General features: G+C 39.1%; 2 protein-coding genes and 1 pseudogene across 2 annotated transcripts; 2 read left to right on the top strand and 1 right to left on the bottom strand.

The window, feature by feature from the left end:
* The first annotated feature begins 1,411 nt into the window (after nucleotides 1-1,411).
* On the top strand, nucleotides 1,412-2,655 carry LOC126796888 (uncharacterized). The gene is made up of 2 exons (XM_050523601.1): nucleotides 1,412-2,220; nucleotides 2,652-2,655. Exons 1-2 carry the CDS (start codon nucleotides 1,412-1,414, stop codon nucleotides 2,653-2,655), a joined length of 813 nt encoding a protein of 270 aa, XP_050379558.1.
* Nucleotides 2,656-4,935: 2,280 nt separating this feature from the next.
* Nucleotides 4,936-7,997, bottom strand: LOC126798142 (uncharacterized). Its single transcript, XM_050524991.1, has 3 exons — nucleotides 7,331-7,997; nucleotides 6,859-6,981; nucleotides 4,936-6,716 (listed from the first exon to the last, which is right to left on the bottom strand). Exons 1-3 carry the CDS (start codon nucleotides 7,826-7,828, stop codon nucleotides 5,268-5,270), a joined length of 2,070 nt encoding a protein of 689 aa, XP_050380948.1. The 5' UTR covers nucleotides 7,829-7,997; the 3' UTR covers nucleotides 4,936-5,267.
* A 3,123-nt stretch (nucleotides 7,998-11,120) lies between these two features.
* LOC126799786 (uncharacterized) lies at nucleotides 11,121-19,321 on the top strand (annotated as a pseudogene).
* The last annotated feature ends 6,236 nt before the right edge of the window (nucleotides 19,322-25,557 follow it).

Genomic DNA, 25,557 nt, shown 5'->3' with positions numbered 1-25,557 from the left:
GTGATCGGTATATATATTTAGGGAACATGTAAAAATTTCGTCAGTTTTGGACACGGTTTGATCGTCCGTACCTACGGTCAACTAAAAAAGAGGTGTTTTGATATATTAAAACCCTCATTGACAGGAGCTTTGTCAAATGGGTTTCCTTGGTGTGACCACGCACGATCAGTGACAAAAATTAGGTGATTTTAGATATACAAATGGCTTTCGGTGTTCGCATCTTAGTAATGGGTCTTCCTTTAAGGCATATTAGTGGTGTTTTTAGTTTACTGGAAATTCCGACATTTAAACGAGGTCTGAATTTGATGAAATTTTGATAGGATCACTAAATATATATACCGATCACATCGGATGGTATCGATTGATCCGAGAAGTTTCATTCATATAGTTGTTTCATAATGCGATAGTTTTATTATAAAAACATAATATAAAGGTTATGATACATTAGTAGACATATCACCAATCGACAACTCTAGTTCGAAATATGGTCGATCGACACCAGCAGATGTGATCAGTATATATATTTAGGGAACCCGTAAAAAAAATTGTCCGTTTTTGACATGGTTTGACCGTCTGTACATACGGTTAACCAAAAAATAGGCGTTTTAACATATTAAAACCCCCATTGATAGGGGCTCACACCAAATAGGTTTCCCTTAGAATACGCATGATTGGTGTAAAAAATTAAGTGATTTTAAATATACAAACGGTTTTTGGCGTTCGCATCTTGGTAATTAGTTATCCCTTAGAGCATATTAGTGTTGTTTTCGGTTTACCGGAAATTTCGACAGTCAGACGAGGTTCGAATTGGATGAAATTTTTACATGGTCACTAAATACCAATCATATTGGCTAGTGTCGATCGATCCCGAGAAGTTTGCTTCATATAGTTGCTTCATAATGTCATAGTTTTATTCTAAAACTAATAGAATATGTATGTGTAATATTTTTTATTTGGCGGGCCGGGTCCATGAGCTAGGCCGGGTTTCACACATCTAAACTAAGCAAGGCCCTCTACCTACATAAACAGGCTTTGGCGGGCTTTCTCGCGGACCGAGCCGGGTAAAAGCACATCGGGCTTGCGGGCTTTTCGGATCCGCGGGCTACATGATGAGACCTAAGTATATTCTACCCAAGGTCCGTAAAATCGATGAAATCTCAATATATCTCAATATTTTCATTTTTGTGGATCATGGATAATATCTTCACACTAATTGGTGTGGCCGGGCTCTGTATGTCTCTCTGATTTTTTCTCTATTAGTTAGCGGTTTTCGTGTATAAGATAGAGATTACTATTCATGTGTTTGAAATAAAACAAACAAGTAGTGATGGCCGGTCAATCACTTATCTATAAGGTTTCCATTATAGAAGGATGAATTTAGGGCTGGTTCTAAAATTTGAGCCACCACGCAATGAACAATGGTCGATCCCGTAAGAGAAAGATCAAGAATACGAGCAATGGTCAGTCCCGTAAGAAAAAGAACAAGATCAATGAGAAATCCCGTAGCAGTTGGCAGACACCGCCGGACGATATCATCCAGTGCATTCTACAGCGTCTGACTATATGGGATCGAATACAGGTAAGGATGGTGTGCCAGTCTTGGAGGTCAGTTTCTATGCGAAAACACATTCGTAGCTATCCAAACGAAGCCCCCTGGTTACTAATGCGTTCACTTAAATCCCCAGTTTTCAGCAATTACGATCACATAGTCTTTTTCAGCCTCTCGGATAGAAAAACTCTTAAATTGACGCTGCCTAGGGCAATTCGGGAGGGATGGGTTTATGGATCTTCTAAAGATTGGTTGATTATTGTCAAGGGGGCATACTCTACAATGTTTCTGCTAAACCCTATTTCAGGTGCCCTATCGAAACTGCCATGTTTGAGCAGTGTTTTCTCTGGCTTTGGAGCTCTCAAAGAGTTGAAGGGAGAGTTGGACACACAAGTCATGAACGATTTCTGTAACCGAGTTGCATTATCGAGCTCCGATATTTTTGCAGAGCAATGTATGGTCGGAGCAATTTTTAGGGATCGTATTGTAGCTGTTTGCAGACCTGGAGACAAAAGATGGAAAAAAGTCCTGGAGTTCGAGCAATCTGAAGATGCGCCGAAGCTTTGTGATATAGCGTTTTCTTCTGGTATGCTGTATGTCTTGGTTAAATATAGTGATGTTGATGTTGCAAGCCGAGCTACAATGTTTACAGGTAACGAGGTGGAAATAAGGTTTGTCTATGATAAAGATCCACCCCCTATAGATACTACATTATTGTGGAAAAGCAAATCCCACTTAACAAAATCAATCACCAAGAATGAAGTTTGGTTGATCCTTCGAATCAAAAGTAAGGGGGAAACAATAAGGTTTATAAAATACAAGCTGAATGGTGAGAATAACATCTTCGAAGTAGAGCGCTTGCGGAACCAAGTGATATTCTCGTCAGCATTTGGATGCTTTCTGCTTGCCTCGGCTACGTTTAATGAACATCGCTCTTGTTTTGAAAAAAACAAGAAGACAGGTCTATATCACCTTAGCAGTGGAATCATTCAGCAAATTGGAAGTTCTTCCCTAACAGTGTCTGGACACCATGGTAGATGTTGGTTTACTCCAAGTTTTTTATAAGAGTTAACATTTTTGTTTTGTATTTTGGAATTTTTAGATAATCTCAACTGCTGTGGTGAGTCTATTAAATATATAATAAGCCTTTATATCTGAAAGAGTAATGCCAAAGTTAAATAATATTTCTGCTAGAAAGAACATTGTTCCAAGCAGATTTGAGACTTCATTCAGTCGACCGAGTCGAGTTTTGATATTGTCCAAGCTAATTGATTGACGTCAAACAAAAATAAATGATTTGCTTTATGCTGCAGTGACCTTGTGAGCCATGTAAGAGTATGCAGGTCATTTGTCTAATTAGGCCGATTAATGCGACATTTTCAATCTTATCTTCCTTCTCTTGCCATTGAAAAGTAATATAAGTTAGAAACTGAAGGGGAGCGCATGCACAAGCTATCCAATTGTACGTTTTAGGCGCACAAGCTTTCTGGTTGTGGTAAGTTATGTGAGGATCATTGATATACTTCCGGAAAAAATCGAGTTCAGCTCGACTCCTCCAGGTGATCTTGTCGTTCGGACCTTCATTTTGAACAGTGTATGGCCTAGCAAACCAGGCAATTTATGTACTTTTTCCAATAAAATATGCAAGAAAAGAGGATGAGACTGCAATGAAGCTTGTCACACCTGTACGAATACTACATGGTAACATTACTACACCAGCCTGCAATTTTATCCACAAAGTTCCAGCAGTGATCTTCACAAGTTTCACAGGTAGTTTAATGAGATCATCATCCCCTTATTCCTCACCTCCCAGGCTCCCGGCCACCACTTTCAGTCCCGCATTCAGTTTGTCATAACTGGATTTTAAGCCTAGGTGAGTAGAGAGTGCAATCGTGTTCTAAATCCGATTACGGCTATTACTTAGCCTACTTCCTAAGTAATGGTCTTCTTAATTACCACTTGAGCTATTCTTGAATGAAAATAGTGGGCATGGGAGAAGTATTAGGATTTCAAATCATTGCTGCATGCCCAGACGTCGAATTTGGGCACCTTTTTCCAGAAAATGCAGTGTTCTTGCCGACCAAGGCAGTGATGGGGCGAGCGGTACCCCTGGGGCTTAGATTTCGCTACGGCTGCCCATTATGGTGAAAGGGTAACGTAGTGGAATACTTGTAATACAAGATTGAAGCAGAGGAAAATTCACTCATTGATGTTTATGTTTCAGGTCAACCAATCATTACTGATCCCATGTCTATATTCGTTTAGGGCTATGAGGCTGCAGCCAGGGTTGTTCATGTTGATGGCCAAAATCTCAAGATTAAACTCTAGGCAGGTTCAGGAAAACCGTTGTTGAAGCAATGAAACTTGTCCAAAAAAAAACTTTAGTTAGAACCACGTTGGTATCTTAAACTTGTACCTCATGTAGTCATATCCATCAAATGTCCTATATGTGTAGTCTTGCATGGTAGTCGATTTAGCATACAGACCAGCCTATCATATTTCTAACTGATGTGGTTGTCACATCACTTCTGATGTAAAGGTGGGATATAAATAGCTTTCTTGACTAATATTGATGGTCAAGAATGGTTAAGCCATCTCCATTGGCATTCCAGCTTTCCTTCTCCAGTTCTCCTTTCAGGGCCTATCTAAATAGGCAAAATGCCCCTCGGATATCTTAGGTTCAGAGCACAGCAATATGAATAACTCTGTCATTGCTATGAATCTAAAGGGTTTCCTAGTCTATAGGGGAGTAAGACATAAGATCATGATCAGATTAAACAGGCATAAACTAAGAGAGGCTTGAGGGGAAAACACCAAGCCAACAGGTTCACAGTATATTAACAGTACAATATGCCAAGACTCCAGAAGGCTTGAGAGGCTCTGTTAGGTCGTTCATGAGTCCAAAGAGGGATTATGGTCACTTGTGTGTTCATATATGACTTTCAAGTACAGTTTAGATATCATACCATAGGCCTATATGAATTGTAACAGGTTTCTAAACTTTTATAATTTTAGAAGCAAATCGACTTTGAACCCAAAAAAAAAAAAGATAGAAAGATAGATACCATACCATAGGCCCCAAGAATGGGAAAGTCCTTGAAAAGTATAGCAAATAAAACCCAGAAAAAGAGATCACTGAAGTGACTAAACAAAAAGTGATAGACAACATACCTGGATCTTCGGTTGTGAGAAACAACAAAAACTTGCATGCCTGTGCTTCTGGGGAGCGGCAAACAAAATGAGGATCAAAAAAATTTAACCCGAATCCAATGCAAATCAGAACCAGCCTACCCAAGATGAAATACTAGTGACAGCTTAGATAAGGAGGCAACTGACAACCGAGAAAATTAGGGTCACAAGATCGATCATAGGAAGAGAGAGATCCAAAGTAAAACGTTAAAATTGAATGACAAATATACATAATTACTGCCAGTAAAAATCACAAATATTAGAAGTTATTTGTACAAGACAAACTCACAGCATTATCACAGGTTTTCCCAAAAATCTACAACTCAAGCATTGTTGAAGTCAGGGTAGTCTAGCACAAAATGAGCAGCAAATTAGCAGCTCCTAAAGATCACAAGCAAAGTGCATCAACAGACCAAAATATGTCTTCCATCATTCAAAATAGTTTTCCTAACGAGCTTTATATTCATCACCTGTTTTGGAAAGACAAAGGATGTCATTGTTATCAGGCATTGATGGAACATAGAATTTTTCACCGTTTAGACCTTCTGCCATTCTGGCCTTCACCTCTTAGTTCAGCTAGCCTCGACTTAGAACCACTTCCATGCACAGAGGGAGGCCTATCATGAACTATACCCGTAGGATCACGTGAAGGCCATGGCTGTCCCCACTGCCGTGTTGGACTAGCATGAACTCTAGCAGATCCAAACCTAGAACCAGACAACATTTGGTCCCTAAGACCCTTCGATGACTTATAGCCTTGCGTTTCGTCTCCACAACCTTTTCCTTGGATTTGCCTCTCCAGATCAGGAAAGCTGTCCCAATCAACTCCATCTCCTGAACTTTGAAGCCTTTCAGTCTGCATGCCCCATTCCAATCCATCTGATATGCTCCTTTGCAAAGAGGTGCTCTTTCTTGGTGGCTTGCCTGACACGGACTTCCTACCCTTGATTTCTTCATCATCATGTGGAACCCATCTTTGATCCCGAGCAGCTACAGAAGCATGACTCCAATTATAACTTTTGTTGTTGTTGTTGCCCATACTTAATTCTATGGAATGCAAATCACTTTCAGCAGAGTCCTCTTCGCATTCTACCCCATCTTCAACCACTCCTTCATCCTCGTCTTTTCCCTCATCCTGATGGGAACCAAGACGAGTTCTACTTAGATAGGCAGCAATATCTTCATCGACCAGATGAGCAGAACCGCGCCCTTTTTCTTTGGTTCTCTTACTTCCCATAAAGGCTTCAAGCTGACTCCTCAACATATCAACAGCAGCATTCTTCTCCTCGAGCTGATATTTAGCCTCTGAGAGTTTCTCTTGAGCCCTCCCCTCACGGATTACATCAGAGAACTGCATCATCTCCCTTTCCTTTTCGACCTCTTCATGAACCTTTGCAGTCTCCCACTTAAATTCCTCTGCTTCAACTTTATCTTCATTAATATCCCTGGCTAATTCATCACACACTTGTTCCATTATCTCTCTCGTTCTCTTCTCACTCTCAAGTTCTTTCACCGCACTGACAAGAGATGCTTTTGTCTCCGCCAACTCCTTCCCAAGTTTCTTGTTCAAGCTTTCAAGCCTCCTTCTCAGTTTTCTCTCTACCTCAAGTTCTCCTGCAACAGACTCAATGGCAGCCTCTACAACTTTGTGTTCCTTGCTTTTCCAAGCTGCCTTTTCTTCAGCAAAACACTTCATGAGGTAGCCTATCTCATTCTGCTCTGAGCGCTGATCATGGATATGTTGATTCACCAGCAAACGAGCCCTCTCAAGCTCAGTATGTAAAGCTGAGATAAGAGCCATGCTAGATGAAGGCTGATCTTCATTACCCCAAATACGGTGAATAATTTTCAGCAGCTCTTTGGACGTGGTCAGAGCATTACTAACGTCCTTCAAACGTGGTTTGATTCCAACAATTGAAGCACTAGGAGTTTGTGCTCTCGATCGTGTTGGTGTATGGGCTCTCAGTCGTGTCTCAACCTGTATTGCAAAAATATATCAGTTTCAACATAAATCAGCAAATCCCGACACTTGTAAGATGCTAACAATTGATAACCACACAATGAGCAAGAGGGAATCACAGTCCTTTCCGAAAACCAAACAAAATTAAAAATCAACAAACCTCCATTAAGCTGCCATTTCCATGAGGATCCAATATTCCAGAATGTTGATCTGTAAGCCTGAGCCTCTGTGAAATAGAGGATGTCCTTCTGTGGAAGCTACCTGTTCCAGATCGATCCATCCTCTACAAAATTAACATAGCACCAAAAAAAACAAACACTGCGGTCAACCAACCACATTCAATCTCCCAAAATGCATAATCAATTAGGTGCCTTTCAAGATCACATAGAACTAAAAATCTCTCATTTCCTTTGTACCATTTCATTCCTAAAAAAACAGGGTTTCCGAAAGCGACAACTTAAACTCCAAACTCAACCAAACCACTACCAAATCACAAGTATTCAAAGTCATACAATCCTTTCTCCTATCAATTATTAACTAATAGCTCAACTACAATAACAAAAATAACAAAAAGTGCAGTACAGTTTCGATAAAATTCTCGTAATTTGTTAAAATACAGAGCATAATTTCACCTCTGATACAGGACTGTGAGACGGATCGGAGAGATGAGGAGGCAGAGAACCCGATCGCATAGACCTAGCAACCCTTTCCTTCTCTCTAGCCCTAATCTCCTTCCTCATCCTCCTCTCATCCGCCTCCTCCTCCTTCACTCTCGGCGACGGCACCTCGTTCATCTCCCACAACGTCGCCGCCAGCTTCCTCGCCGACACCGGCGGCCTCGGCGACTGCTTCCCCTTCCCAACTCCGCCGCCGTTGCTCTGCGACGCCGCCGCATACTTCGGCGACTCCATCCCCCCGCGCAATGCGTTCGCCGGAGACCTGGAGCTCGTGAGCTTCCACGTCGGCACCGGCGTGCTGGATCCGCCTCTCTTCCCGACCAGAATCGCACGCTTGAATCTGTAGTTCTGGATGATCGACGACGACGAAGACGCCGAGGACGAGCATCCACGCTTCCTGATCTTCCCCGGGATCATCATCAGGTCCATGTCGCTGTTGTGGTGCCTCGGCATTGTTGACTGTTGAGATGTAGCTCAGATTCAGGAGCTCAAACGCAGCGTTTTGTTCATAGTCGTCGAAACCCTAATGGCTGAGCCCAAAAATGTAAGGAAATGAAGGATTGATGGCTCCCACTAAGTTATAGATTTGATGAGATGAGATATTCACATTCTCCAGTACAGACTGAGCAGGGTCTCTCTGTAAAGGAAGAAGGGGGAGGAGGGCGGGATTGTCTGCGGGGGGAGGTCAGGTGTGACTAGTTACGTGTCGGGGTATTATTGGATAAGGGTGTGTGGTCGTCGTGGGCTGCTAGTTGATCTTAAGTGGGAGTTGATTGCGTTTTTGAAAATTGAAAGGGAGTATTAGCGAAGGATTGGGTGGAATGATTAAGGGGTGAGATGTGGGGTCCTGGAGATCGAGTAGTAATGTCACCTGTAATAAGAGAATTAAGAAGGTATATTGCGGTGAATCCGCCACTAGGTAATCGCCAAGTGTGTATTTAAGACTTTTTTTTTTTGGGTTACAGTGTATTTAAGACTCTGAGTAGACGAGTATTTCGGTCTTTGACTGGTCCACGTGTATAAACATATAATCAACCTCATAACTCAAAAGCCTATACAAATTAGTGAAATCAGTGAAACCTAGGGTAGACTAACATTTCCTTTATCAAATGGTTGCTACCACCTAGCACGCATTGACGAAGTTAATTCTCGCCAAATTTTAATTTTAATGCCACAGCATAATAGGGCGCCTGTATTTTTCGATAATCATGCTACATTGTAATCAAGATATATGTGCATGTCAAATGTATCTTTGTTATGTCACTACTATGTCAAAGTGAAATGAGTTATGCGTAGTTAATATAGCACTGTTTGTGACTTGATGTTTGTTAAAATATACGAATTTCGTAAAGGTTTAAGTGCTCATATTATATCGGCGTACAATGTTTGACATCTCTCTTATAATCTTATATTTAACATTTTTATTAATTAAAACTCGCAGCATGTGCAATTATTGGAAATAAATTGGTGAAATTCTAAGTTCACAATAAATTACAGAACCCAGTTTCATATTAAACTTCTTTTTAAAAAAAAAAATTAAACGAATTCATTTAACATAAACTAACAAAAACACGAGACTTAAATGACCACAACAAACCACCCTAGGTTGGCATACTGGATAATATAAAGTGAAAATAAAAACGCAATACTAAACTTGATTAATAGAAAACAACACAAATTAACTCAATAATGTATCTGCCAGAAGACATCAATAATGAGTTAAATCATACCCTATCTAAGGAACAAGTATTACAGGGCAAAAAAACCCACTACACTCTCCCAAATGGAAGAGAATTATAAAGGAACAAAATCCAAAAAACTAAAAATAAAAACTAAATTCAGAGCCCAAAACAAAAACCCAAGAGACCAAACAGGAAGCCAAAGCCTTGCGGCACCGTGTAGATCCACCGACCACTTATACCATCCACCCTATATCCATCCCTGCTACATCAAAGAGAAGCACCATTGCCGATAGAGAAAGGATCCCAAACCCTATCCGTGATTCAACTAGCAAACCACTAAAACCTTTCGTCGCCTAACGCCATGAGCATACTAGATACCATCGAACAAACCCACCCCATAATCAGGTGTAGCCAAGGACGATCATGGCCAGGCAGCCCAGGCTTATTCCAACGACTCCAAGTTGCCACAACACGGTAGTTGCGCTCCACAGCCTCTAACTCTGACCACCGTTTCCGATGGCCGAACAAAACCAAGGAAGAGTAAACTAGAAGAAGCTCACAGTTCAGATCTCTCACCTCCTCATTGCACCTCCGTCATCAAGTTAGACGAGAGTAAGTCCTGTCTGACTACGGCAAAAGACTTGCCGCCGGACAGGGATGCTATCTTTGGTTTTTCGCTCAGGCGGCTAGGAGAGAGAGAGGAAAAAAAACCCTAAAGGCTATGTTTACCGGCTAATGATGAAGAAAAGATAGACGTTGGTTTAATATGATTAAACATTTTCTTTTCTTTTCTTTTTACAATAATAAACCTACTGAAATATAACAACTAGTTCGTTGTGAGTTCAACCAACATTCTTTCACTTACAAAAAGAAATTGAATCGACTTAAATTTAGATATAGATTCTTTTCAATTTTACCATAATTATTGCAATTTTCAAGGCCGAATTTGGCATGAGCCAACTTTCAAATGATGTCTCATAGTGAAATGAATCAAATGATGATCAATCGAGTGCCATTATTGACCGGCTAGAGAATATGAGTGCTTCACCCCAATTCCCCTGAATTCACTATTAAAAAGGCTTGCATAAAAAAAACAATAGGTGAGAAACAGAGAGAGTTAGATTAGAAGAGGTCCAACAATATGAGAGCAACCATTTTATGCCGAGTTGGTCTTATCTAGGGGATTATCTTCTTAAGAAATGGATCGATCGATGAGTGCAGAAAAGGTACCTGATGTGCTAAGTAAAACTTCGAATTTTGTACATCTAGTCCATGTAAAATGTTGGGCCGGATCGGATGTGTACATTATTGGTCTTCTGCATGTATCAAGCACCACAACCCTAAAAAGATTACCTTAGCTAGTATTTCATATTTAACTCCAAAGTCCGAATAGTCATGTACAAGTTTACGAAATGTTCATTCAATTATTTTCCAGATTACATATACTATACTAGAGCTTGACTAGCATGTTAATTATTTCACATATTGGTCTATCATATATCAAATGCTATAGTACTTTTATGTGGTAGATTGCCCCAGCTACTGTTTATTAGTTCTCCACAATTGAAACGTTGTAGACAAGACTCTTAATGGTTTAAGGTTTCATGCCCCAGTTCATGCAATTATCAACCGGTATGAATAATTCCTAAATTAGTTAATTGCAAGATTTGGGAAGCTGGCGTGTTCAATCATGTAATCTGCTTATTCCATCATTTATGGACTATGAAACATTATGCATGGAATGTTGGTAAAATTGGTAGGACCGTAGGACTAATCAGTCCTACCAAAGCAGGGACCAAATACTAACAACAAAACAAAATTTGGTTTTAGAAAGAGTTGTGTAGTAGTAGCCAGTGGTATAATGAACGTTCGCGTCTTTAAGTGTACCATTCAATCTAATAATCAGTCAGCCAGTCTGATTTCCACCACAAATATATAGCCAAATTAGTTATTAATCTAAACAGGATTATCGACATTCTATCCATGACAGCCACGCTGCCTTGGCATATTCTCCCTCTCGAGTTTAACAAGACTTCTCGGGAGAGTGATCGAACCCCAAAAGCATGAAGAAGATGACACAGTCCGGTTCATCATTTCTTTTCTGGTTCTCTTTCTTCTGTTTGCTTCATTCTCTTCCTGTATACTCGGCCAAACCCCCACATCGTATATTCCCATCTTTACTAATATCTCCGGAGAAAAAGTATGGCTAGGCATATATCGGTTCGGTTCGGTTTTTTATTTAAACTGAAACCGAATCATTTTAATCGATTTTCTAGAAACTCAAACCATTCACCAAATCGAATTAATCTGAACCGAAACAATCAGTTTAACCGAAATTCAGTTCAGTTTTAGTTCACACCTCATATGTAATTTTTATTAATTTTTCAAGAGTGGGACTCGAACTTCTACTAAAAAATGATGTCACAAATCACTACATCACACGCACTACTCATTAAGAACTATGTAATGATTATATTCATTCCATTTTGATAGATATTTTCAATAAAACATCAAAATGTTAATGTTGGGATTCAAACTATTTACCTAGAATATAACAACCATGCGCTCTACCAATTGCGCTAGACAACCTTCTATATTATGTTTTGTTATTTTTTGTATTAATACCCATTATTTATTATTTTTAAATCATTAAATTAAATTCGGTCGGTTCGGTTTTAAATCGGTTTTAAATCGGTTGATTTGAGCACGTAAATCATTTTCAAACCGCTTAAACCGGTTTCGGTTCGGTTTTCTTCATTTTCTAAATTACATCTCTTCGATTATCCGGACCATATTTTTGGTTCAGTTCGATCAGTTTTGCTTGTTTAATTCGGTTTATACCCACTCCTAAGAAAAAGATATCACTTTCAGCTCGTCAAAACCAACTTTACAAAACCAAATACTTCACTCAAGTCCTTGATCATTTCAACTACTATCCCAATAGCTATGAATCTTTGCAACAGAGGTATTTGATAAATGATACGTACTGGGGGGGCGCCAAGAGCAATGCTCCAATCTTTGTGTACGCTGGTAATGAAGGAAACATAGAGTGGTTTGCGGAGAACACTGCTTTTCTGTATGAGACATCTCCCCAATTTAATGCCCTCATCATTTTCATTGAGGTAACTTCGATTTCCTAGTTTTGTATAGTTTCCCCCTTGATTACAGATGGATAGTATTCCGGTTATATAATAACATTCACATAAGTAACACGTACTGATGAAATTGCAGCATAGGTTCTATAGAAAGTCTTTACCTTTCGGGGGCAAGAAAGACGTGGCTTATAGCAATGCAACTACGCTGGGATATCTAAGCTCCACACAAGCCCTTGCAGATTATGCTTCCTTAATAATTGATTTGAAGAAAAATTTGACGGCAACTGAGTCACCTGTACTGGTTTTTGGAGGTTCCTATGGAGGAAGTATATATGTTACAATTGTCATTTGACTGAAAATATTTCCAATTAAATATAATAAGTTCATAATTAATTAATAATATAATGATATTGTAATTTAAATTTTGTGTTGCAGTGCTGGCAGCATGGTTTAGGTTAAAATATCCCCATGTTACAATTGGAGCTTTGGCATCATCTTCTCCCATCCTCAACTTTGATAACATTACATCTCCGGATAGCTTCAACAATATAATCACTAAAGACTTCATGGTATACCCCTCTTGTCAAATGATGTAATTTGTGACTTCTGAGATAAAATATTTGTGTAACACATGCAAATATTTGCATAATAGAAAATAATGTTAATGAGTGCTTTTGGAGTCATGGTTTAAAACTCTGGTGGAAATTTTCCATAGAACACGTTTTTTCTATACGCATATAATACATTAGTAAAATATGTTATTATACTGTATGCATATCCCATATATATTTAGTTCATAAATAAAAGTTAAGCACTTAAAAAGCACTTGGTAACTATCTAATGTTCATAACTTTAACTGAACAAATATTTTCACTGTTGCATATTATGGCCTTATGGCTCAACTAGAGTAGAGTGAAAGTTGTTACAATGTCATCAAAGGCTCATGGAAACAGATCAAAGACACCGCAAAACAACCTGGAGGACTTGAGCTACTTCATAAATCGTTTAAACTATGCAAGTACGATTACAAAATATTTTGTGCATTTATATCTAACACAGTTAACAGTTTATAATATTTATTGGATATGTTTTATTTTAAATTGTTTCACTACATTCGTTTTAGGGATGATATTAGCGCAAATGATCTCCAAAACTGGCTGGAATCTGCTTGTGTTTACACAGCAATGACGGATTATCCTACTCCGTCGAATTTCATGAGTCCTATGCCAGCATATCCGGTGAAACAGGTTAAAGAAACAAATACAGGAAATTTTTTTCATTTTACATCTTTCTAATATTGATCAAGAACTAATTTTTTTGTAGAAAATGATAAAAATATAATTTTAATTGTATTAGTGCTGCAGATGTGCAAGGCAATAGATGATCCAACAACGAAATACTACATTTGCAAAGTTATATGGTGCAATTACTGTCTACTATAATTACAGTGGAACGGCTACGTGTTTTGATCCTGATGATAACTCAGATCCTCTCGACCTCGGAGGATGGGATTGGCAGGTAAGGACTTATTTATTTTTCCTAAAATTGTCTCTCTTTATTCAATATTAAAAGTCTGTGAGTTTAACTAAGGAAAGACTAATCGTAATATGTGATTAACCAACTATCTCATCCTTAACCAGTGTGTCTGTGGGGTTGAGGAACAAACCTAAAAACAAAAATATATACTTCAAACCCTAGAATGGCTTCACGTCATGATCAACACCCGAACTCCTCGATGAGAGGGAATGAGGCCAACCTTGGAAGTCATCGAGAATAGCGTTGGCGGGCAAATCGGTCTTGCTTGAATTGACCCTCAAGCCTCGTTTGGTTCACTTAAGGGAACGAAATGAATATAATTCTTTTCTCTTTCCATGGTTTTGGGAAATTATTCCCATGAATTTTTCTTTCATGTGTTTGAAAATTAAGGCCAACGAATGCAAAATCAAATCATGTGACGCCTGGTTTGGAAGCTAGTAGATATGTAGATCACGAATCTCATAGTGGAAGCTATGTTTATATGAGCAGTGTTAACTTCTCATAGTGATGACCCATTTTTTGTGCTACCTCAATAACAAAACCGTATGGGCCAGTGAGCCCAAATCAGACAATATTCTCAGTTATGTGGATTTGACTGTTACAAATCATGATAATTTTCTTAATGATAAATAATTACAGGGTTAATCTAGTCCAAAACTTAAATACTTTAATAGTTGTACGAAGTTGGTACGGAAAATAATTTAATCCCCTCCGGCCTACCCTAAAAATAAAAAAAATAAATTAATTTCCAAAATGCTTTGGGAATACTTCAATTCCCAAACAAAGGAAATGAATCAGTTTCTTTTCCCATATTATTGATTCCATGAAACAAACATAGCGTTTAGCGTGGAATCAATGACATGGGAAAGGACCTAAGCAACATCTCTAGATTTGGGAATACTTCAATTCCCAAACAAATAAAATGAATCAGTTTCTTTTTCCATGTCATTGATTCCATAAAACAAACATAGTGTTTAGCGTGGAATCAATGAAATGGGAAAAGACCTAAGCAACATCTCTAGATTAAGGGCCAAAACGTCGTCATCGACCACCGCCGCTGCAAACTAAAACCCATAAACACATATCAGATTGCACCCTAGACCGCCACCCTCTCTTGATCCCCACAATCAGCCACCCATGCAAGGCAACCAACTAGCCCACCACAACTGTCGTTCAACGACATTGTTATTGGAGGGAAAAGAAATTTAAATCTGAAACCCTAGAGCAAAACCACTTTAATTTGCTAAGCTCATAGGGAACGAGCAACGTTTTTTAGCTGATGGTTGAATCTAACATCAGGAACCTCAATAAATTTTAAACCCGACATTTAAACAGTAGTTATATACCTCACGCATGATTCAGATTATGGTATGATGCAATATGATAGCACAAGTATACTACAAAAAAAAAAGATACTTTGTGTGCTAGAATTCCTCTTTTAACAACAGAAAATTAACATAATGAAAATTCTTCTTTTGATTAATAATTTATTTGTCGAAACGTTTATCTTTTTTGTTTTGGTACCCAAGTAGTTGATGAGTTAGCTAAGCTACCACTGGGGAACTATGAGCAATTTAGGTATATATGAGTGTATGACCTCATTCTGAGAAATGTTTCTCGCAGGCTAGGTCCTAACCACATGTTGTACCATCTATTAACTCTTTCTCTAAAAAGAAAACATATTACCTATTAACTAAAAAAATTGTGTAGCGGATGGAGAAAACGTAATATTTCAAATTGGTTAGCAGTTCAAGTGAACAAGAATTGTTACTTCATTAGGCAGTAATATCTATATTTTTGAAGAAAAAAAAAACCTAGCAGCAGCGAGCAGCCTCCCATAGTTTGAGCATGCCCAGTTCGACGACTCGCCATCCCGGTGGTGTTGCTAGACGGGCGATAGTGAAATAGTGAAGACGATCGGAGCAGGGGTGCCGCGGTGGTAGCTTTGCTGTCCGTTTAGTGTAGGTAGTTTTCGTCGTGATTGCATCAGTTTTGACCCAATTGGAGCGTGAAGGATCAACTGGTGAGGGAGGATGAGTCGTGCCGGGATCTGATCTCATTTGGGGATGTCAGATTTTGGGGGCAATGTTGATGCGGGTGGCGTTCCTTGATAGATGTGTGGAACGGGTGGGTGATTGGAGGAACACCAGTGATCTGATGGTGCTCCATGGTGTTGTCGGAGCAACTATTGAGGCAGCCACACTGGCGGTGGAGATGCACCTTGTGGCCCTTTTCTGGATTGGCTTTGTTAATTGGGTCTGGGCTTTGGTCTGAGACTCCTTTTGTTAAAATTGATATTGTGTACTAGAGGCTATCTCTAGTCCACTGCTATTGGGTGGTTGAGGGTTGTCTCAAGCATGTCACTATTAATATGTTTAGTTTGAATAGTGTCATGTAATTATGTTTTGCTCGTAGTTATAGGATGAATAAGTTGTTCTTAATTTAGAATGAGTAGACATATGCTATGTATCATGTGATTATGCTCACAACCTCTTGTTTAGTCTTGTTTATCTGACGATGATAGCAGATGGATACGTAATAGTTATTCTGGCATTGATCATCTTTTTTATAAACTAAGTGGTTTCTTTCAAAAAAAAAATTGTGTAGCGTCTGCTCTATTTGCAACCCAACATATTTTAAGTGGTATCAACCCAAATCAAGTAGTAATAATAAGACACTTTCTTCATTTGAAAAATAAAAGCGAGCAATGCATGCATATGCTGACGGGGAAAATATGATGGTCACTGCCCGTAGGGTGTGTTAACTAGAGTATGATCACACACTTAATTTCTTGTGAAAAGTGTTGCCTATAAGAGTTGGAGGGGGGGTGTATAGGCCTTGAAATTTTTTTCGTTCAAATCTGCCCATAGAGATAGCAAGAGTTGGTGTTATATTGTATAGTAGGCTATGAAGATGAAATATAATAAAGGTGCAGTAATAAACAAATAACACCATGATATTTTTTACTTGCAGAATCCCTAAATGCAGGGAGAAAAACGACATGCCTCTAACCTTGAATGACAAACTTTCCACTATGTACCAATACACCAATTACAAGCTTGTATCAACATTAAGATATCAAACGCTCTATGTATCTTATCTAAGACTATATCTAGTCTCGAGACTATCATACCTCACTCATCTCACATGTGTTTACACAATGAAAGTCTCACTGAAAACTTCGAAGAGATACTCATAACTGATACAAAGCTCTATTGGGAAGACTTCTAGTGATACTGAGTATGTCAACACTCCTTACAAACATGTAGAAACCTAGGGATATCAAACCTCATTTGTATCTTGAATCAGACTTTCCGAGTCTCTCAACTATTCTACCTCACTTGTCTCTGAAATGTTTAGACTAATATATCATAAGCGTTAGCTTTGAATCCAGCTACATCTCAGCTGATTCGATAGTGAACACTTTCGGGGTTGCTTGCATCACCAATCACACATCATGGCATGCAAAATGATATGTATGCTTTGAAAAGGTTTTGTTGTTCAAGCTCTAAGATTTACAGTCAACAATGGAAGACTTAGAGCACCTGGAACAATGCAAGGGAACTAAGTCTCAAACCAAAGAAAATACAAAGCTACATTTTAGCAACCTAGACAACCAAAGAGCCAAGTGAACATTGCTCTCCTTATAAAGGCTGAAAGTATGCTGGATATTAGGCACACTAACCAATGCAACAAGGACAGATCTCGAGAATTTTGTTCATGGCCAAACTCAACATGTGAGAAAGCATATGTGGTTGTCATAGGACAAGCAAATATGATAAAAAACTTTCATAACCAATGTTTGATTTAAAAACAAGAGACAAAAGGTTTTAAAACTTTGTTCAAAAGCAAGTAGAGCAAACACATGTTTTTCTCTAAGATCAAATAATGACCAGATGAAACATTGGTTTGTGTACCATAAACCCAGCTTGAGTCTTTGAGAACAAGTTATTACGTCATGTGTTGGAATTAAGCAAGACTAACTTGGGCTCCAAAACTAGAATACTAGCTTAGCTAGCAATTCAAATTTGAAAAATGTATTCCAAACATATATGGACAAGAGCTGAAGCATAAATAGAGAGACCAAAAACAAGACTCATAACGGGTAGCCACAAGATACCCAGAATCAAAATAGCAAGCATAGTTGTTATCCTTGAGTTGATACATAAAATCCGACTCAACTGAACTAAGTCTAGCACGTGTTAGGTTAAAAAATATTGAAATTTAAAATAGGAAATTCAAAACTTTTGACTTAACAAATCAGTAGAGACACGAAGACCTGCATTAACAGAATTCAATGGGTTATGCAGAGCTTCCATACTCAATGAAAAACATAAAATGCATATATATGTTTTTACCTGAGTCATAATAACATGTTAGGTTTTTATCTTGATTTGGGCCTTCAGACTTCACTTTGATTTTGACCAACTTAGTTTATTTGTGTTTTGTTCAACAAAAGATTGCCCATATATCTTCACTCGGGTATTCAAACTTCATTTGGATTTATAAAAATTTGGTACGAATTGCAGGCGCGTACAGAGATGATAATGCAAACAGATGACAACAATAACGAGAGCATATTCCCACCTTCTGACTGGCAATACAATGATCAAGTCTCTTATTGCAAAAAGGCTTATGGCATTGAACCTAGGCCTAATTGGATCACTACCGAGTTTGGCGGCCATGTGAGTAATCTATCATCACCATTTTTCCATCGTTATTAAACCCAACTTCATTTCATTGATCTGATACACTCTATTTGTTTACATGTTTCCTTTACTTTATTGAGATTTGGATGAGAATAATAATTTTAAAATCTCGACATGTCGATTAAGACAATACTATTGTTAGAAAAATGTCGTACATCCGACACGTCTGGATGCAGACTTGAAAAGATTTAAAGGCGCGCTGTTCATTGTTAAAAAAAAAAAAAAAAATATATATATATATATATTTTTTTTTCTAAGTATATTTTCAGACAAGAGTCGGGGTTAGTTTCACCTCTGGTGCCCGCCTTTAGTGATTACAAACACGTATAAATACGTTAATACGTACTATATACTTAATGAAGGTAAGAATTTTGTAGAATTTGTCGCTAACTTTGTTTTCATGGCTCAATGTTGGACTACTATTTATATTGACAGGATATCAAGAGGGTTTTGAGAAGATTTGGGAGCAACATCATCTTCTTTAATGGCCTACGAGACCCTTGGAGTGGTGGTGGGTAAACCGATCAATTTTTTCCCAGTTAAATTTATCCACCTAAACCTAAACTATATATAGTACCCGTATTAATTCCTTATGGTGATTATCTTTTCAGGGTGTTGACCAATATTTCCAAGAGGATAGTAGCAATTGTTGCAAAACAAGGTTCCTACCCAGTCATTTCCAAATCAGATTAATATACATATATATATATATATATTCATGGAAATTAAGTAATTTGATGAGGAAAATTTGCTTAGTTACATATTTGATGCTGACCGTTTCCTATCATACAGGTGCTCACCATGTTGACTTGAGGTTAAACTAATGAAGATCCACCATGGCTTACAGATGTGCGGAAGCAAGAGATCAAGATCATTCCAAAGTGGATCTCAGAATATTACTATGACCTTGCTGAAAAATATTAGTTTTTCTTTGCTTTGAAAATCTTGAGCTAGCTCCGACTGCAGAAACCTAAAAATTGCGTTTGAACTTTGAACTATAAAGCTTTCTTAATAAAAGAACAAATACTTGTTTTTCTTCTTTAAGGTTTGGAACTCATGCAGGTTTGGAAGGTCCTCTCTTTACGCTTGACTTTGTATTCAATAAAAACATATTACTTTGAGGGAGACATAAAACCTTGACATTCAGGCTTCGGCTTGAGCATGACTATATGCATGCATGAATTCTAATTAAGTAAGAGTACGTGTATATGACCAAACATCACTCAAATGATTTAATTTAGCACGGTGAGCTAAGTGTTGCTTCCGTAAAGGTAAAATACCTATCAGCTTCCACCTCTCTCTACAAGACGGTCAGTATAAGATAATCACATTCAAGCACAAGCTAGGGCATCAATGTCTTCATTATCTTGATAAATAGCCTGCACGAAACCTGTCCCGTAGGCTTCTGCTTCCATTTGCAAGGAAGAAGAAGCATGATGAGTTGATGACAGTAACGATCGAGCTGGAGCAGCCTGCCACCTTCAGCAGTTTCAGCTCGAAAACTGCCATGACTCCCATGAGTGCCAGATGTGTATATATATAAGGTACCGTATCTCATCCTCAGGTACTCATCGAGGAATTAGGATCGAGGAATTTGCCTGTCCAACTGCGCAACATGACAAACACATAAAATGAATCCCTCAATTCCTTTCAAAAAAAAAACTCCCTTTCCACATAACATCATTCTGTTCAGTTCCTGTAACAGTACGTACGTGGAACATTCCACTCGTGATCTGTGATCATCCTCAACAATCAGCTTCTCCATCTTCAGGTCTTCCAAACCAGCTGCTGAAAGAAAAATAACTCAAAATTGATCGGCGAGGTAACCAAGGGTCATGCCATGCCGACATTTATCACCCGCCAACCTGAAACCTAAAGCATTTACGTAAGTACTCTTTTTGTCATGCATACAAGAACTCAAGAAGCCCTTTCCCAACTTCAGCCTCAGAGAAAATCATCCTCAAATAGTACCGCTCTGCCATGTTTTGCAATCAGTGAATTAATTAGGGGTTTGTACGTACAAGTCTCCAACCTCGTTTAGCCAGTAAAACTTGGTTGAAATCATGAAATGAACCATATTTCGAGTTCTTAACCCGCTTTCAGATTAGGCACACAAAACTTCAACCAAAACAGGCAAATGAACCAATTCTTTACTATACAAGTATACGGTGTTTGTAATGGGGTCAAAGATCGAAAAAAAAAAATCGCGATCGAAAACAGAAGGCTAACAAATTTACTCGAAATTCACAAGAGTTGTAAACATAAAAAATATAGATCTAAGAATATTTACAGAATCTGTTTCGGAACCACGTGGGTTGCATAAGTCAGAAGAACATGTTGGAGGTTTGGAGCACTATACCTAGTCGTATGTGACATTAAGCTGAGATCCAAGAAGCCCAAACGTAATGCTTATACAGTCTTATAGCCACAAGAGTGGGCCAACGTGGGATAGCCGGATAGAGCAATAATGAAAAATGGCAATATTAATTTGACACTATTTAAGCTGCATGGGTACCTATGATGATGGGAATCAGGTATTAAACACGAGTCTCCAACAGTCCAACAGCAACTTCATGAATACTAAAAATAATAGCAACAAACTAATATAATAGGGCAAATCCATGCCATAAATAATCTGATTTTTATTATGCACAAACCTGATGTTATTGCTTACAATTAGTGAGTTTATACAGTTTTCCTGTTTTAACTCCAGTATAGGCTGAGAGGGGACATTGTATGTTTGGTTGGATGAGTATTGGTTTGTTTTCAAATGGGTTCTCAAATATTGGGCGTTTTTCTAATTTTTTTTTTAATATGGTGGTGTTCTCCTTTACTATTGTCTGTGTTGTATACATGTGAGTTTCAGAATAGTTGTTTCTTGACTACTGGATAGGAGCACGCTTATTTTCAATTTATGATTTAACTTCTTGTAATTAATTCTTATCTTATTTCTAAGCCTGTTTTAATAAAATGGGTGTAGTGAGTTGAAAGGTTAGTGTTCTTGCTTGATTAGTTCATACACGGATTACACTTGTTTATATAGACTAATTTAGCACTATTTCTAGCACTAACTACCACTAATTACTCCGTGATTCACGGAGGGAATCACGGGTCGTGATTCCCGACCTAATTCACGCCGACACTCGTCCTCAAGTTGGTGCATACATATCAACCATGCCCAACTTGCTAAGTGAATCATAAAAGGCCTTTTTAGACACTCCTTTTGTAAGCATATCGGCAAGTTGCTCTTCTGTAGAAACAAAAGGAAAACTGATGATCTTCGCGTCTAGCTTCTCCTTTGTAAAATGACGATCAACCTCCACATGTTTTGTACGATCATGTTGCACAGGATTATGGGAGATATCAATGGCTGCCTTGTTGTCACAGTACAGCTGCATAGCACATTCAGGCTTAATACCCAAATCTTGTAGCAAACTTCTAAGCCATAACAATTCGCACACTCCCTGAGCCATACCTCTGTATTCTGCTTCAGCACTAGATCGTGCTACCACATTTTATTTCTTACTCTTCCATGTAACAAGATTACCCCCAACAAAGGTAAAGTACCCTGATGTGGATCTTCGATCTGTAATATTTCCAGCCCAGTCTGCATCTGTTAAGCCACAAATTTCGAGGATATTATTGTGCTTAGAGAACATTACTCCTCTCCCCGGAGCTGATTTTAAATACCTCAAAATCCTTACAACAGCATCCATGTGGTCCTCACTGGGTTTATGCATGAATTGACTCACTACACTCACTGCATAAGCAACATCTGGTCTGGTATGTGATAGATAAATTAGGCGTCCAACTAGCCTCTGATAACGAGTTTTTTCAGTAGGGACTTGATCTGGGTACTCTGCTAACCGATGGTTCTGCTCAATAGGAGTATCAATGGGAGTGCAATCCAACATACCTGTCTCTGTTAGAAGATCAAGAATGTACTTCCTCTGACAGAGATAGATACCTTCATTTCCCCGGGCTACTTCAATGCCTAAGAAGTACTTGAGTGTGCCTAGATCCTTCATCTCAAACTCTTTGGCAAGCTGTTTCTGTAATCTATCCACCTCAACAGTATCATTTCCAGTAACTACCATATCATCAACATATATAATTAAGGTTGTTACCTTCTCTTGTTGATGTTTGAGAAATAACGTGTGGTCTGAATTACTCTGTATGTAGCCAATTTTTCTCATGAATTTTGAGAATCTTCCAAACCAAGCACGAGGTGATTGTTTAAGACCATATACGGACTTTCTCAATCTGCAGACAGAGGTAGTTGGAGAAGCGGCAACATATCCAGGCGGAAGATCCATGTATACTTTCTCTGTTAGTTCTCCATGAAGGAATGCATTTTTAACATCAAACTGCCTAAGTGGCCAGTTCAAGTTAGCAGCGACAGAGAGCAATACCCGGATAGTGTTTATTTTTGCAACAGGTGCAAACGTTTCATCATAGTCTATGCCATATGTTTGGGTGAACCCCTTTGCTACTAGTCGTGCTTTATACCGACTTACTGACCCATCTGGATTATGCTTCATTGTAAACACCCAACGAAATCCTACAGTCTTCTTCCCATGTGGTGGAGGTACAAGTTCCCAAGTATTGTTCTTTTGTAATGCTTCCATCTCTTCCTCCATTGCTTTTCTCCATTTTGGATCTCCCAATGCATCCTGCACTTTGTTAGGTACTGATACAGTAGATATTTGATTCACAAATGACTCATATGACTTAGATAATCTTTTGGTAGATATAAAATTTGCCACATGATACTTGGCTTTAGTCTGAAGGGTAGGTTCATATTGTTTTGTTGGTTGCCCCCGAGTAGACCTATTTGGCAAAACATATTGTCTCCTATGACTAATCTCATATGAGTGATCTTCTGCACCAGGAGAGCATTGGTCAGGGGTATAAACAGTTGTACGGGAGACATGAGGGGCAGTTGTTTCATTAGGGGGAGCTGTGTTATCATCTTCTGGTGCCTGAATCTCTCGAGTAACGTCCTCCGGTGGTGCCTGTGTAGCTGTCACATTGGTAATCTCAACAGAACCTGTTACCATATCGACTGGCTTACTTGTCTCTCCCTCTCCATGATACAACTCTTCAAAATATGAATTCTCCCCCTGAAGAGCAGTATCAGAAGAGGTAAAATAACTCATATCCTCAAAAAAAGGTAACATCCATAGTGACATAGTACTTCTGGGTAGGGGGATGATAGCACTGGTACCCTTTCTGATGTCCGCCGTACCCAACAAACACACATTTAACTGCCCGGGCATCCAACTTAGACCGTTGATGTGGTGGAAGATGAATAAAAGCAACACAACCGAAAACACGGGCAGGAAGGTTATGAAAAGAGGGTAATGAGACATGAGATGCAAGCACCTCATAGGGAACTTTCCCTTGAAGGACACGAGATGGAAGACGATTAATGAGGTGGGCAGAAGTAATGACAACATCACCCCAAAGCTATTTAGGCATGTGGGCACTAAAAAGAATACATCGAGCCATATCAAGTAAATGACGATTTTTTCTTTCAGAAACCTCATTTTGCTCAGGAGTGTAAGGACACGTTGTTTGATGAACAATTTCGTGTGTATTAAAGAACTTCTGAAAGACATGATTCACATATTCCCCCCCCATTATCAGAACGAATAACTCGAATGGTGGCATTATATTGTGTTTGGACAGAGGTATGGAAAGCACGAAAAGCGGGAAAAACCTCATCTTTATTTTTAAGAAGAACAATCCATGAAAGACGTGTGCAATCATCAATAAATGACACAAAATATCGCATGCCTGACACAGTAAACTCTTTAGAGGGTCCCCAAACATCAGAATGAATGCCCTAAGCGACGATGCCATAACCAAACTTCACTTAGCTTGTCAGAAGTGGAGAGTAAAGCGGTCCGAGACTGTCCCCCTGGTTTTTCCCGTGCGTATGTCAGATCCAAATGAAACAACCGGCCCCTCATATACCCCCGACCAATGACCCGTCTGGTGAGAAGATCCTGAAAGAGCACATACATAGGAAAAAATGTCACAGAGCACCGAGCATCAGCGTTCAATTGGGGAACAGATATCAAATGATGAGATAAAGCAGGTACATATAGTACATTATGAAGCTCTATGGTGGGAGTAATACGAACGGACCCTGTTCCTAACATGGGGAATGCCTCACCATTAGCATTAGTAACATAGGGTACGGGTGGAGTGGATAATACGGTAAAATAAGATTTGTCATAAGTCATATGATCAGATGCACCAGAATCAATAATCCATGTATCAAAACCAACAAAGTTAGAAATATTTAAAACCATACCAATTTGACCACGACCAACGATGGAGGCTGTAGGTGCTCCTCCAGCAGTATGATGATCATGCCCAACCACACCATAGATATCTGGTTCAGGAACTAATTGAAGAGCTGCTTTAGTCTGAGGACGATAATTAGGCCTTTTAGGTCTAAGGTGTGGATACAATTTCCAACAGGTTGCACGAGCATGATTAGTATCATGGAAATAAGAGCAAGGAGGGCGGGGCTGATTCCCGAAGCCTGGTGGTGGTCCGTGTCGATGAAGGGGAGCGGAAGTTGCTTGCGGAAGCGGTGGTGCCGGAGACCGAGCATGAACAGTGAGACTGGAAACAATAGCCGGTGCTTGAAGAATACTCTCCTGCTGAGATTCATCCTTTCGGATATAGGTGAAAGCGGTGAGTAGGCTAGGTGGTTCGGTCATTCGGAGCAATTCGCCTTTCGCGCTGGTATGCTTGGCATCAAGACCTTTCAGGAAATGGTGAACGCGTTCAAGCTCCTTCTCCTTTTGGTACCAAACAATATCCTCTTGATTTTTGATCATGCAAGGACGTTTCACATCAATCTCAGCCCAAATGTTCTTTAGTTTGGTGAAATAGTGCGCCACCGGTTGCCCATCCCGGTGTATTGCCAAAGCTGTGCACATTAACTCATGAACCTGTATGAAATCAGAGTCATTAGTATATAATCCGGCCAGTGTCTCCCATATTGCCTGCGCGGTGGCACATGCTTCGACCAGATCAACTATTTCATCATTCATAGCTTTCCACAAGACTGACATGACAAGACAATCATCGTCGTCCCATTTAGTGTAGGCAACAATATCCTCAGGACTAGGAGCTTTAGT

This window comes from Argentina anserina, chromosome 6, assembly GCF_933775445.1.
Source record: "Argentina anserina chromosome 6, drPotAnse1.1, whole genome shotgun sequence".
NCBI classification, from domain to species: Eukaryota; Viridiplantae; Streptophyta; class Magnoliopsida; order Rosales; family Rosaceae; genus Argentina; species Argentina anserina.
Note: the sequence above shows the minus strand (reverse complement) of the source record. Positions and strands in the feature narration are given on the sequence as shown.